Genomic DNA, 14,184 nt, shown 5'->3' on the forward strand with positions numbered 1-14,184 from the left:
AAACGCCAAATTATATATATATATATATATATATTTAAAAAGTATTCATTTTTGGAAGTTATTAATTTGCCACAAGAAAAGATGCACTGGCTACAAAAAAAACAACTTAAACATTCAAGTCATAATGGACAACCTACAAGCACCAACTCTATAATATGGTCGTGTTTAGTTTTTGAAAATAAAAGTATTGTAATGTATTGGACAGTTTTTAGGATTTTTATAGGTGACAAAATATTGAAACATACTAAATCAAACTTCTGGTGTAGCTAGCATTATATTCAAAGTTTTCTGGTTTTACATAAACGACAGGATTTAAAGGGTCTAAATATATTGATTACCAATAGATGGTCAAGAATTAAGAAACTTGGACTTAAAACATATGTGCAACACATTTTCTAAATCTTTAGCAAAATATACAAAGAAAAGTGGTCCAACAATGTTGCCCTGAGGGATCCCCAAAGATTTGACCTGATCCCAACAACTTAAGTAGAAATTGTTCTGTTGGAAGCCCTATTCAGAAGAAGGAATATCTAAATTGTCTACCTTGCTGCAGATTACGTTTTCCCTCTTAATATTTTCAGAAACTACTCAAAAAACATTTTTAGAGTAAAGAGAAGCTTTTAACTCTGCTGCTACAGCTGTGCCACAGGGATATACGAGCATTGCGATGCTTCCTGTCAGTTTTTCGTCATCGAATAAAACACACTGTGATTTTCCGTGTTTAATAACAGCCTGGCTCTTAACATGCAGCCATTTCTGCTGCAGCTCCAGGAAACAACTCCAGGATGTGGAGTTATTTCTCTTGAATCCAATTACCGTGGAGCCAAAGCACAGCCTCAACAGTTAGTCCAAGCACAGATTAGGAGCATATGCAGCTAACGTCAGCGTTCCCATGCCATGCCAAACCAAATGTTTTCCCTCCCGTTCTCCGTTTTTCAGGAGCACAACGGGATCTGTGTTGTCATGACGATCAAATCTTGGAGTAAGCGTCTGTGGCTCCTTAAGGAGCTCTGGACAGATTAGCGGGGTGTCAAGAAGAGTTTCTCCTGGTCTGCTGTAAAAAACCAGGGTTAGCACATGTAATATGGATTCATTACATATAATGTGACTAGTTATACTAAACCTAAACAGCAACTTTCTATCACATCACATGTTGGGTATAAAAACAGGCTTGTATACATAAATGTTAAACTTTCCCCATGTATTATTTCTACTTCGCACAGCCATATAGGGACCATTTCAACTCATAGACTAAGTTCCCTTTTTGCCTCATATCAAATTAAAGGGATTGTTCCACATTTTAGAGAGCGGTTTCTGTTATAAGGTTAAAACCATATCTTATCTTCGAAGGCACCAATCAGGGCTCAACAATTGGCGAGATGCAGTGGTGTGCGGAGTGCCTAGAGTCTTGAATTGTGTTATTCTACCCCTTTGTAGACCCTATAGTTGCTGTTTTTCTTGTGCATTGTGAAATAATTATGTCCTGCTCCCTCTTCCACCTGTTCATGACTGTTTTGTCACTCTTGTTCTTGCCACAGCACTTGTGTTCAGTCATGCTCCATTTAGTTACTTTCTTCTGTGCTCCACTTCCCCTGTATTTCATGTAACTCATGGTTTTACCAGCTTGCAGCTTTCCCTACGGCTGCAGCCTAATGTCATCCAGTAGTCACCACCCCATTCTTTTTGGAAGCCGTTTCTTTTCCCATTCCTTGTAAGTTCCTCCTGTTATGCTGCTCAACGCTTTTCCAGTTGTTGTTGTTTTTGTTTTCTCTGTTGGGCTTTTTCTCCACTTGTTGGATTTTCATTTAAAGGTTCACTGCTTCTTCCTCCATTTTAGTCCCTCATCACAACCTGCTGTCATGACAGGTCTGGATTTCTTTGGGACCTTTATTTGACCAGAGAGCTATATATGCCACATGTGTCTTTCTGATCGTTTCTGATACTTATCCTCTATGTCAAGATTCTCTTTCATTTACTAAGTGGCAGAGGTGAATTCGACTCAGAACTCATTTTTTGAAAAAGGTGGCATGGCTAAAGTTTGGATTGCTCCCAGGTTTTCCACTTTAGCCTATATACCGATGAGGTCACGTGGGTTGGAAATCCAATTTAAGATGGTTGTGTTAAGTGCAGCAGGAGATAAAAGAAAGAGGGAGTTGAGTCAGCTTAGTTAAACTAATGACAATTCACTGATAGGCATATTTGTGTCAAACCAAGATGCAAATGTAAAAAAAACAAAACATATCTTTTAACAAGAGCTCTCTTTAGGCACCGTGGGGAAAAAAAGATTTCCTCCAAAATGTCTCCGAATTCAAGAGAGGTTTTTTTCTTTTATTATTTCAACCTTGTGTTTGACTCAGTCAGTTTTAGGTCAGAGAGAGAGAGACAGAGAGAGAGACTAAATGGATTATCAAGAAGCAGTTCAACAGAATCCCTTTCATCCCATTGCTGGCCATCAGACAGCCAAGTGCTCCCCTACAGGGAAACACGGGATTAGTTGCTCACCATCGTCGGCTTCTTCTCATTTGAGTTTTTGGAATTGCACCACAAGAATCTAGGAATTTTTCCAGTGCGAGGAGCGAAGAATGTGAAAGACGGGACTTACAGGGACACTGTCAAAAGCCACACAGAGGACAGCCGTGGCTTGTCTGTATTCTGAAACTCATGGATAATCTTCGACCTTTGAAGCTTCATTTATTTAAAAAATGTGTCACTGACAAGTCATTAGAGAAGAACGGCAAGTACAGTTTGTTGTCATTGACTCTTTTTGGCCACTAATGGACTACCCACAGTGACTGCCTCAGATCATGCATATGATCAAATCTTTGCCAATGAGTCGCAAAGTTCTGTTGAATCCTGAGTTCACAGGAATTCTAATAAGATGTTGGAGGATTCTCGATGGAGTGCCAAGTTCCCTGTGTCTTTTTTCTCACTTCTTTTAGTTCTTTGCATGTGAGACTTTTAGAAGTCAACTTTTAGAGCGTGCTTTCACAGGATGAGAAACTACGATGCCATGGGCTGTTGGATGTAAACTCTGGGTTCTGTAAAGGCTTTTGTTGGCGCCCCACATGAATTTCAAAAGGTAAGCGGGCCTGGGGATGCTTTAAATGGTGTTAATAACAGAGGAACAAGGTAAAGATTCAAAGGTCAAAGAGAATGGATTTGCTGGAGGAGTTGCCCTTGGCAAGACTAAGAGTAAAGCCAACATCTTGGCTGGGGATGCACCCCTTATGTCCATCTGCAAGGTTGATGAAGATGGAGTTGAGTGTGCGGTTTCAGAAGATGATGCTAATGAAGAGGCTGAAGTTGATTACACACGAAACTACTGGGAGGATGAGGACGATATCTATCAAGAGTTTGAGGAACTGGACTTCGACTCCCTACCAGATCGTTCGGACACCCACAGCATCACCACAGAAGACTCCTTCTATCCCCTAGATGATTCAGTTATTGCCCAAATTAACCGCTCCCTCTACCGCCTGGAAACCCCCGAACCGATCTCCTTCTTTAAGGCCTGCTGCAACAACAACCCTATCATAGTAAAGATTATGATCAGACAAGGAGTGACTGAAGAAGAGGTAAAGGAGACCGACCGGAACAGAAGAGTAGGTGTCTGGGTTCAGTACCTTTTACATTTTCTTTATTTTCTGCTAACTCCAGTCCTTAAGAGCTACCGTCCTGGACCTTTAGACCAAGCTCTGTTTCAGCATGCCTCAGTCATATCAGCATACCATCAAGGGATGCATCTCAAAGTTGTAGGACAATAGCTTGTGAGGACTGGAGTTGGAGGCCTCCTGTGTAGACTGTGTATGTCACTTTAACCCTTTTCAGAAAGGAACCAGAATGCTCTTTTGTTCTAATAGATTTTTCACTTCTCAAGCTAAAGCTTCCTCAGATTAAACTGTTTGAGGATTTACATTATATCAGTAACCCAGACGGCCACATGCCACCCGAGTTGTTAAATAAACCAACTATAACCTTAATGTTTCTCCTTGACCTAATTGTCTCACTTTGGGATCTTCGGGTTCACGTGGTCTAAAAAAAACATGTATTGAGCAGCATGTTGACGTCAGAGGGAAATGGAAAGACTGATAGGGTTGACTTCAGTTAAGTTTGACCTTATTGAACAAACCGTAATAAAAGAATAAAGCAGTGATTCTTGAGAAGAGGGACAAAACAGGTCCTATGGCTAAAGCACAAAATTTGAATAAAATATACACAAAATTTTTTTTTTTTTTTTTCAAATATTGGACTAAACTAACCTGGGCCATGTGAGCAATGTATGTTTTCCTGGTGTTTGCTGAATATTTTTTATTTTAAACATTGTAGTAGGTGGATGGTGTCTTTAAAAGCCCTTGTCCTGGAGCAGAACTCAATACATTATAACAGTTTAAAACAAATAAAGGAATATTAAGATAATGTATTATGACAATTAAGTATAAGTATTCAAATAAATAATTATAAAAGTATTAACAAATTTAATTAAAAATCATTTTTATATATTTTCCAACTAAATTGAAATTTGTCCCAATTTTTTTTCAACACCGTCAGACTAAAAAAAAATGTATAAAAAAATCAGGCCTTATTGGAGGGCATCAGAACTTCTGAGGACCCCATGACCTCTTCCTTTCTCTTCCTTTGCTAACAGCTAGGCAGCGCTGGTTAACTTATGTTATTCAGTTTTTCTTCCGTTTTATTCCTAAGTTGCTCATCACAACTATGATGTGTCAACACCATAACTGACTATTTACAAAATTGTGATGAAATTTTGTGAACTAAATGCTTAATTTTAGTAAACTGTAAAGATTTCATGGACCTGATGAGCTACAATATGGCCTCCTTCAGAATAACATGATATAAATTGAGGTAGTTTGGCATTTCGACAACTCCGTCAAAGTTTTTAACTTTCAGTGTGACTCTTTCAGTGATGGTGTTGACAAATCTCATTTAAATGTGCAGTTAATTCATTTTAATATATTTTACATACATGGCATTACTTCACATGTATCAAGCTTTTCTTTTTACTCACTAGTTTGTCACCACCTTCAGTTCTGTGTCAACTCCGTCTGATGGACTTTATGTTGTTTTTGTTTTAAATAATATTTCTTTTGTTTCTTGAGAAGCATTTGTCTGTAAAACTGAGTAAAAAAAGTTTTACAGACAAATGCTCTGTAAGGGTCATTAAAAAATAATTTTATATTTATTTTTGTCAGATGGTGATGACAAAGTTCTGGGTCAGGTCCATTAAAAATTTAATTTTCAAATGTTGCAACTGGGAGCCTGCACCTTGGCATCTTTACATTTCCAAAACATTATTTGTCATATTTGAATACATAAGCTTGAGGAATAATTAAAACAATTTTTGGAAAAATTTAAACCCATTTTCTCCCACTTCTCAAGAATCACTGAAAGGTTAAAGTATATTTAGATGTTCAAAGAAGTGGATAGAAGTACAAACTTATTTTTTACACCCATCTCTCTTACATCTATAGCATCATCCAATAAATTACTACCCATATTGACTTAGTTTTAACACTTTTCTTAGTAATTTTCTGTAACTCTATAACTAGTACAGTGCATTGATAATTGCATGCCATTATGAGCAAGCATAATTTTCTTTTCTAAATCAATATACCACAATGCAGTTATTGTTACAACCTCATTAAGTAGTAACAATAACATTGATTATAACTGTGATAATGATGACCAGCTTCTTAAATGACGTGTTAAACTGCTGCTGAACTCATCCCACAGCTTCACCCCACATACTCGTATACACAAGCCTTTTCTTGTGGTTCTGAATTTTTAATTTTTGAATTCACGTTTTTAATTTTCAATTATAAAGCCCTTCCCTTTTCAAGAAGAGCTTTTGAATGTTTCCCAGTAATAAATTAACGTTGGCTTTAAAGCAGATAGATGTTTGTTACTCCACTATGTCAGTAAATTTGAACATTTAGATTTTTTGTTTGTAAATAGTCCGTTTGTATGATCATCCATCTCTGAATGAACAACAAACTTAATCATCCTGGGAGCCTTCTCTGTCAGCTGAAAACAAGAAATTCAAGCTAGCATATATACAGTACAGACCAAAAGTTTAGACACACTTTCTCATTGAATTCAATGAGAAGGTATACACTGCCTGGCCAAAAAAAAAGTCGCCACCTGGATTTAACTAAGCAAATAGGCACAAGCCTCCTATTGGATAAGTACTGCATAGGCGATTATCTTTCAGCTGGCAACAAGTTATTTAACCCCAGCTGATGCAATGAGTAACTCCTCATTTCTTAAACAACCATGGCAAAAGACACATCCTGTGGTCGTGGAAAAGACGTTAGTCTGTTTAAGAAGGGTCAAATCATTGGCATGCATCAAGCAGAGAAAACATCTAAGGAGATTGCAGAAACTACTAGAATTGGGTTAAGAACTGTCCAACGCATCATTAAAAACTGGAAGGATGGTGGGGAACCATCGTCTTCCAGGAAGAAATGTGGTCGGAAAAAAATCCTGAATGATCGTGATCGGCGATTACTTAAACGTTTGGTCAAATCAAATCGAAGAAAAACAACAGCAGAACTCAGGAGTATGTTTAATTGTGAACTCAAAAGCATTTCCACACGCACAATGCAAAGGGAACTCAAGGGGTTGGGATTGAACAGCTGTGTAGCTGTAAGAAAACCTCTAATCAGTAAGGCTAACCAGAAAAAAAGGCTTCAGTTTGCTAGGGAGCATAAAGATTGGACTCTGGAGGAATGGAAGAGGGTCATGTGGTCTGATGAGTCCAGATTTACCCTGTCCCACAGTGATGGGCGCATCAGGGTAAGAAGAGAGGCAGGTGAAGTGATGCACCCATCATGCCTAGTGCCTACTGTACAAGCCTGTGGGGGCAGTGCTATGATCTGGGGTTGCTGCAGTTGGTCAGGTCTAGGTTCAGCAACATTGTGTGCCCAAAGAATGAGGTCACCTGACTACCTGAATATACTGAATGACCAGGTTATTCCATCAATGGATTTTGTCTTCCCAAATGGAACGGGCATATTCCAAGATGACAATGCCAGGATTCATCGGGCTCACATTGTGAAAGAATGGTTCAGGGAGCATGAGACATCTTTTTCACACATGGATTGGCCACCACAGAGTCCAGACCTTAACCCCATTGAGAATCTTTGGGATGTGCTGGAGAAGGCTTTGCGCAGTGGTCAGACTCTCCCATCATCAATACAAGATCTTGGTGAAAGATTAATGCAACACTGGATGGAAATAAATCTTGTGAAACTGCAGAAGCTTATTGAAACAATGCCACAGCGAATGCGGGCTGTAATCAAAGCTAAAGGCGGTCCAACAAAATATTAGAGTGTGTGACCATGTTTTGGTGGCGACTTTTTTTTTGGCCAGGCAGTGTATATATACAGTATATATCCAATGAAATGTCAGTGATTCAGATAGTAGGGTCAGATTCACATGTACAAAAAAGTCCTGTGCTGCTGTTTCAGTGGTTGAGAATGGTGGTGGTGTATCCTGGTACACTTTGAGCCCATTAGCATTGATTAAGCCTCATTTAATTGTCACCGGCTCCCTTAATACCGTTCCTGACCATGTCAATCCCTTCTTGACCACAGTGTGTCCATCTACTGATGGCTACTTCTGGTGGATTGATGCACCATGAGTTTTCTGTAACCCAATCCCAAGATCGTATTTCAACAGAGCTCTTTTTGAATGTGATAGGACTTTAGATTAGTGTGATACACACGTAGCCAACCATTATGTAGCCACTGCGTGATGCTTGCTTGCGAAAATGGGCCAAAATCTCTGAAAAATCTCCCCAAGAATTTTTATGCGTATCTACGCCATGAAGAATTGAGCCAGGCGTAAAGGCAACGAGATTCCAAACAGTTCACAGTTTTCTCCGCGTTCTCTGGCTCACTCCGGAAGTTTATAGAAATGCTACACAATACTGCAAAATCTTCTCATGGCAATAATATTCGTAAATACAGTTACTGTGATTAGTTGCAACATATATTGTTTACACCGGATACGAATGACATTGCCCAAAATGCTGCAAACCACAGATTGAAGGAAGCAAAAATGAAAAAGAGAGGGGGTAAATAAACCAGTCATATATGCTTCAGCATTTTGTGCAAACTCTCTTGTCTCTACTTACCTTTTCCTCACACTTCAAGCATTAACCGGCTGTAGAAAATGGATGGGAGTATTATAAATTCTAAACCAGCCTCTAAAGAAGGAAACTTCATCTTTTTCAGCAGATATAGCCAAGACATAAGTGATGCAAGTTATAAGTTCAATTCACAGACCGTAAAAGTGATGTAATGTTTTGATACGTGATGGAAGAGTAGAAAACCCCCAGTGACGGTGATGTGAGATTTAACCGAGAGCCAAACAGAAGGAGGGTGATCCACGGCAAAACTGCAGAAAGCCGGTTCTGGAGGGAGGACTTTAAGCCTTCTGGACAGATGGAGAGCGTAAACTGCTCGGTGTCAACGTAAAGAAACAGCTTGCGTCGAGGGCTCAGCTTTTAAAGAGCTCACTGAAGACACTGACCTTGGTGCCGGGTAAAAGACGCTGTATGCTGATGGACAGGGACAGAAAGACGCTTGCACTGACCGTGGGGCTGTGAGAAGATTTGGCAGACCCAGGTTTGTATCGCTTGTCTAGAAGTGTTAAAATAAATCTTTTGTGGGCTTGTTTTACTCCAGATGTGGTCGCTGAACTCTGCCTTTTCAAGTAAAGCAGGAGACATTATCAAATACAATTTTATTTATTTATTTTCATATTGTAAATGATGGCAACTGGACGCCATCTGCTGTCTTTGTTTTATCACAGCCAGATGGACCTCCTGGGTGTCCAACATTAGTTCTTTTAAACAATGTCAGTTTTGATTAGCAGCCTCCAGCTGTTTTATTTATTTGTTTATTTTTATCCAAAAACCAAACTGCATGATTTATAGACCTCTGTGTTGGGGTTCTCTTTTCCAGTACAAACAGAAATAATTGATGAAAATATGTTCGTTTACACTTTTTCTGTTTTCATTACTCACAATATGAGAACGGAGTCTATTTGGAGAGCAGAACAAGGGGGAAAAAAACAAAACACATTTCTTAACACTTTTTTTTTTACAGTATGTAAACCATGATTTGTTCATATGGTTTACCGCCCAGGACAGTAGAACTTGAACAAAGTTTGATTGCCGAACAAAAGCGATGGAAGTAGGAGAAGAAGGTATTTCTTTCACATTTTAATTATTTTATTTACATGTCCAGTCCAGTTTGGAATCAGCGCAGGTCTGTGCACTGAAGTGTGAATATTATAACCACTGTAACACGAGTCTGAGTGAGGAACTCGGCCAAGGCAACTAGACGAGCACGAAACTGTGGGTAAATTTACATTAAGTCCTATTTTTTATATCAGTTGTTACATCAGCATTAAAAAAAACAATTTCTGGTATCCAACTTGGCTATTTCTCTTTTTTCAAATAAAGCCATAAAATGGTGTGAAGGTCAGTTAGTTTAACTCTTTTTTTTTTTTTTTTTTTGCCAGCATTAGAAAATAGTTTTCATTAAAGTTAGAAAACATTACGTTTCGCCTCAACGAACCACATGAATATTTTTAAAGATCCTAACTGAAAGAAGAAAACAAATCAGTCTCCTGCTATTCATTTTGTGCGTGTGTGTGTGTATGTGTGTGTGTGTTACAGTCTGGCCTCATTGCTGCGTGCTACCATGGTTACGTGGACGTGGTCATGGCCCTCTCTCAGTGTCCCTACCTGGATGTGAACTGGCAGGACAACGAGGGCAACACTGCCCTTATTATTGCGGCTCAAGCAGGTAAACACAGCTTAGCCGCCCGCTGATTATCACACAGAGCTTTGTTTCATTTCCGTCTAACACTGTTCTTCTGTTAGAACTGATACTTACTTTTTGTATACTTTTGGGGGGGAAAAATAAAGAAAACAGAAGGAATTGCCTATTTATGTTTGTAGTCGGTACTTCATAGGAGCTTAGATGCCATTAGTTTTACACAGAATTATTTTACTTGAGCTGTAGATTGACCAGGGTTGGATGATTGTAGAACACAAAACCTAAAGGTTTGTTTAAAAAAGGTTACATAAATAGCCTGGTTCTGTACTCCATTTGTTTAAAATATAGGAATATGGGTAGTTGTCCCTTGATGCTAACAATGCTAACGTGAGTTCCTTTGGTCACACACGTCTGCCATTTTGGACGATGAACTAAACACAGATGAACATCAGATGGAAGGGATGTAGCGGCTAAAGGAAACTGGTTTCACTTTGGATAAATGTCTCAGTTTTTACTTAAATGCTATTCTGTTCTGCAAGATTAAAACTTGGAACCAGGAATCCCTTTAACATTCTCACCATGTGATTTTTACAAACCGCTTGAGGCCACCAAGTATTTTTTTTACTTTTGTTTTCCCTTTAAACAGATTTGTTTATTTTTTTGGGTGGAACAAGTTTTGAGAGGAAATATCAAGGTCATATTTTTGCATCACAAAAATCTGGAATCTCGCCAAGACTCACTTTTTACACCCACCGTGGCTGCGTCGATTAATGGTTGCCAATAAATGCATAGAAGTAGTAGTGAGACTTACAATGACACAAAAAGTGGAGAAATATTGAGCACTGATCATTTTAACCTTTATAGTATTACTGTAAAGTACAGTAAGTGTCTCACATCTAGGTACAGTAGCTATTCCCAGTGTTGCTGCACTTGATATACAACACAAATTACAAGATAGCCTACGATTTAAATGGCAGTATTTCAGTATATGTGCGCATAGTAACCAGCAGTCAGTCTAAAGTGTTCAGATTATGCAATATTCAGTGTTATTATACTTGACAAAGTGGTCAATAAACACATTTTAGTGCATTTTTCAGCTTTGAATGCCAACTTCGACCTTCTAACACAGCAGCTGCTATCCGATTTGTATTAACTTAAAAGTTATGGCAAACTGTTTAAGAATAATTTACAATAGCAGACAATGACGATAATGTGTTGTCATTAGCTGTAAGCCCAGTTTAAAACCTCGTGGAAGATTATGAGGCTTATTGCCGCAAAGTGTGTTTGTCATAACAGAGGAGCATCATCTGTAATTTCACAGTGGCTCAGCCAGATGTGGCAGACACAGGGCCCCGGTCTCTTATCACCTAATGATGACAAATAGCTTTCTGGAGTCGGTGATAAATAGTCGAGGACTTGTTTTTCATTTTCTGCTTCGTTAGAAGAAGTATTGATCCCCTTTCATAAAAAAAGAAAAAAAGAAAGGAAGAAGAAAAGAAAATACTCTCAACACTAAAGGCTCCATCATGCTGCAAGAGCAGACTGCCAAAAAAAAAAAAAAGTATAGTTTCCAGATATAGCATGGGATTTCAGCTCAGGGCCATGATGAAGTTCAAGCATCATTAGTCTTCCAATCAGAATTGCCAACAAATTTGTGTGGCATGCTTCGAGTTTAGCCTTGTGAACTTGACTGGTTGAAACATTGTTCGTGATAAATATCCAAGCCTGGGTCTGTTTTTGCTACCAATGAACGTTTCCCTGGGAAGTGGCTAGCGTTTCTGACGCTTGAATAACACAAATTGTATCACAACTCTATAATATCCATGTTGGTTAAAAAAAAGAAATAAAGAAAAATCAATAACAAACCGCTTTAACGATTTAGCAAATGGTCTGGTCATATACCTTTGGATTCGGTTTCCACTCTGCGTCTTCTTCACCTTGGCTTTCTTCCTCAAACAATTTTACAGGAGTTCTTGAAGTCGATCCAAATTCAGCAACTCCTCTCAAAAACAGTCCACAGATTTTGGCAGAGACCACTTCAAAACTGATCTTTTTTTATGGGGAAGCAATTCTGTTGTTGAACTTTAAGTATGCTAAGAATTTAAGTTTTGACAAAAAGAAAAAAAATCTCTCTTTATCTTTAGTTTCCTAGAAGACTCACATCCTAACATATGAAAATCCTTCGATGGATATTCTTGCTGTACCGTTTGGCTAGCTAGCTGTTCTCCTTAAAGGAGAATACCGGCCCCAGTCTCTGCTTGGTTTTCCTCTAGATTTTGCCTTGTGCTTCCAGAAAAGCTTGAAATCGTTCTTACACCTGACCAAATTAGATTTAAAATGATTTCTTTCAACCAATACGTTGTAGAAAACCCGTGCGGTTTCACAGACCAGCCATGGTAACTTCTGAGGGCAGTTGGTGTCACTTGATTTTGGTTAAGGTACCAAAGTGAGTTAAGCACAAATGAAAACCACCATTTGTAGTTTTGTAAAGCTTGTATTATTTTACTCTCATTCGACAATTAGGCATTGCTTTGTGATGATTGTTCCAATACCATGTTACGTGGACAGATGCTTGAGAAAACTAGCACAGCGCTTCGTAATGCACGGTGTGTTTCTTTCTCTGTGGTTCACAGGTCACGTGTTTATCTCCAACTACTTGTTGAACTACTTCCCCGGTTTGGATATCGAGAGGAGGAACTGTCACGGTTTCACGGCGTTGATGAAAGCTGCAATGCAGGGGAGGCTTGAGTGCGTCAGAGCCCTTATGCTGGCAGGCAAGTTGTGAAGTTATCACTTCTCAATGAATCCGATTTTCATGTGGTCTGTTAGGAAACATGATCGTAGGGTCGAGTAGACTGAATTCATTTGTTTGTGTAGAGGACATGTCAATTTGTGCCTTAGTCAGACACCTGAAATCACCAAAATATGTCTCTACGTAGGAAGTGATATCCAGGCTCGGGACTATGGACGGAGAATGACCCCCAGAGAGTGGGCTCTCTTCACCGGACGATACGAGACGGCAGATTTGATGCTTCGGCTTATATCAAAGCCTTGCGCCGAGCAGTTCTGCGACTCCTTCCCCCTAGAGTGGCCATTGTTAGAGGTTAATGCATCACGATTGATTTAAGTTTGAGTATCAAATGCACGGATTGGTACTTGTTCAAACATTTTTTCAAAATTAAAAACTGTTCTTTTGCAGGAACTCGTGTGGAACGCACAAAATCCACAGACATTCTGTCAGCGCTTGATGAAACTCATCTCTAGCTGCCCTTACAGGTTGTACTTCAACAACAAGGTAAACCCTGTGAACGATGGTGTCCTTGAACACATGGTGAGGATAACCACAGGCATCTCCAGCCCCTTCATGGCCACGGCGTGCCACACCGTCTGCCCGGGCAGCCCGCCGTGTGTCGGAAAGCGCCGGCACGCCGTGCAGGAGATCCTGAGGCGGCAACGGGTGGCGGAACTCAAACGCCTGGGTCCCGACAGGTTGAACAACTACAAGAAGCTTTTCCAGAACTCAAGGGTCCTCCTCATCCCCAAAGTGAGGGACCGACGGGCGAGCCTGCAGCCCCAGCTGCTCAGCGACGTGGCGGCAGCGTCCACGGGGGCCATCAGACGAGCCAGCCTCCTGCCGCTCAACATGCTGAGGAGAAGCAGCGTGCGGCCAGGCATCGTGGTGCCAAAGGTCACCCTCTGCAAAGCCCCGCCTTTGATCTTCGTACCGGAAACGTCCAGCAGGAATGGCAACGACAACCAGCTCCAGATCCCAAAATGGGATTACAAGATGAAGAAAATAGAGAGGAGGCAGGAAGAGGAGAGGCGACGAATGCTATCTGCGCTAAGAAGGAGGTGAAGGATCAAAGGAGGACATGAAAAGTGTCTTGTGGCAAAGCGGGCACGAAGCACAGCGTCCCAGCCTTAGCAAATCTGAACCTTTAATGTGAATTTAACTGCAAGTGTTGTTTCTGCTTGTTCAGATCACTGATGCTGCTTTGCCTTGTTTCTACTTGAATTTGCACACTTCCCTTGAGAGGTGTAATTTGTAATGGGAATGGGCAGATGAGGGAGCAGAAGAAAAAAAAAATAAACATGTGACTTAGGGGAATCAGGTATTTTTGGAGAGATCAGACAACTTATTTCACCACATTCGCGACAACTTTCTTTTTGTTATTTCGCTACATCGTGTCATGCTTACGTGGAAAGACTCCAGTGGCAAAACAACAGCAAAATGACAAGTGCCAATAAAAAACGTATTTGGTAGAGTCAGTTTTCACTTAGATTTGGAGACAAAAGCCTAGAGGAATAGGCTCACAAGTAAGAAGTAATCTTACAACCGGCCAGATAGATAAAAGATAGTGAGAATTTTGAACAC

General features: G+C 39.9%; 1 protein-coding gene across 1 annotated transcript; it reads left to right on the top strand.

The window, feature by feature from the left end:
- On the top strand, window positions 1–13,924 carry ankrd33bb (ankyrin repeat domain 33Bb). The gene is made up of 5 exons (XM_028020045.1): window positions 1–3,602; window positions 9,707–9,836; window positions 12,443–12,583; window positions 12,749–12,912; window positions 13,009–13,924. The coding sequence occupies exons 1-5, from the start codon at window positions 3,105–3,107 to the stop codon at window positions 13,663–13,665; spliced, it is 1,590 nt and encodes a 529-aa protein (XP_027875846.1). The 5' UTR covers window positions 1–3,104; the 3' UTR covers window positions 13,666–13,924.
- The last annotated feature ends 260 nt before the right edge of the window (window positions 13,925–14,184 follow it).

Source organism: Xiphophorus couchianus, chromosome 6 (assembly GCF_001444195.1).
Source record: "Xiphophorus couchianus chromosome 6, X_couchianus-1.0, whole genome shotgun sequence".
NCBI classification, from domain to species: Eukaryota; Metazoa; Chordata; class Actinopteri; order Cyprinodontiformes; family Poeciliidae; genus Xiphophorus; species Xiphophorus couchianus.

Bases quoted from the DNA above. Each gene is read 5' to 3' on its own strand.
- ankrd33bb (XM_028020045.1), top strand. From the start codon at position 3,105: ATGGTGTTAATAACAGAGGAACAAGGTAAAGATTCAAAGGTCAAAGAG. The intron at 3,603-9,706 runs GTAGGTGTCTGG...TGTGTGTTACAG, and splicing joins AGACCGACCGGAACAGAAGA to TCTGGCCTCATTGCTGCGTG. The intron at 12,584-12,748 runs GCAAGTTGTGAA...GTCTCTACGTAG, and splicing joins CAGAGCCCTTATGCTGGCAG to GAAGTGATATCCAGGCTCGG.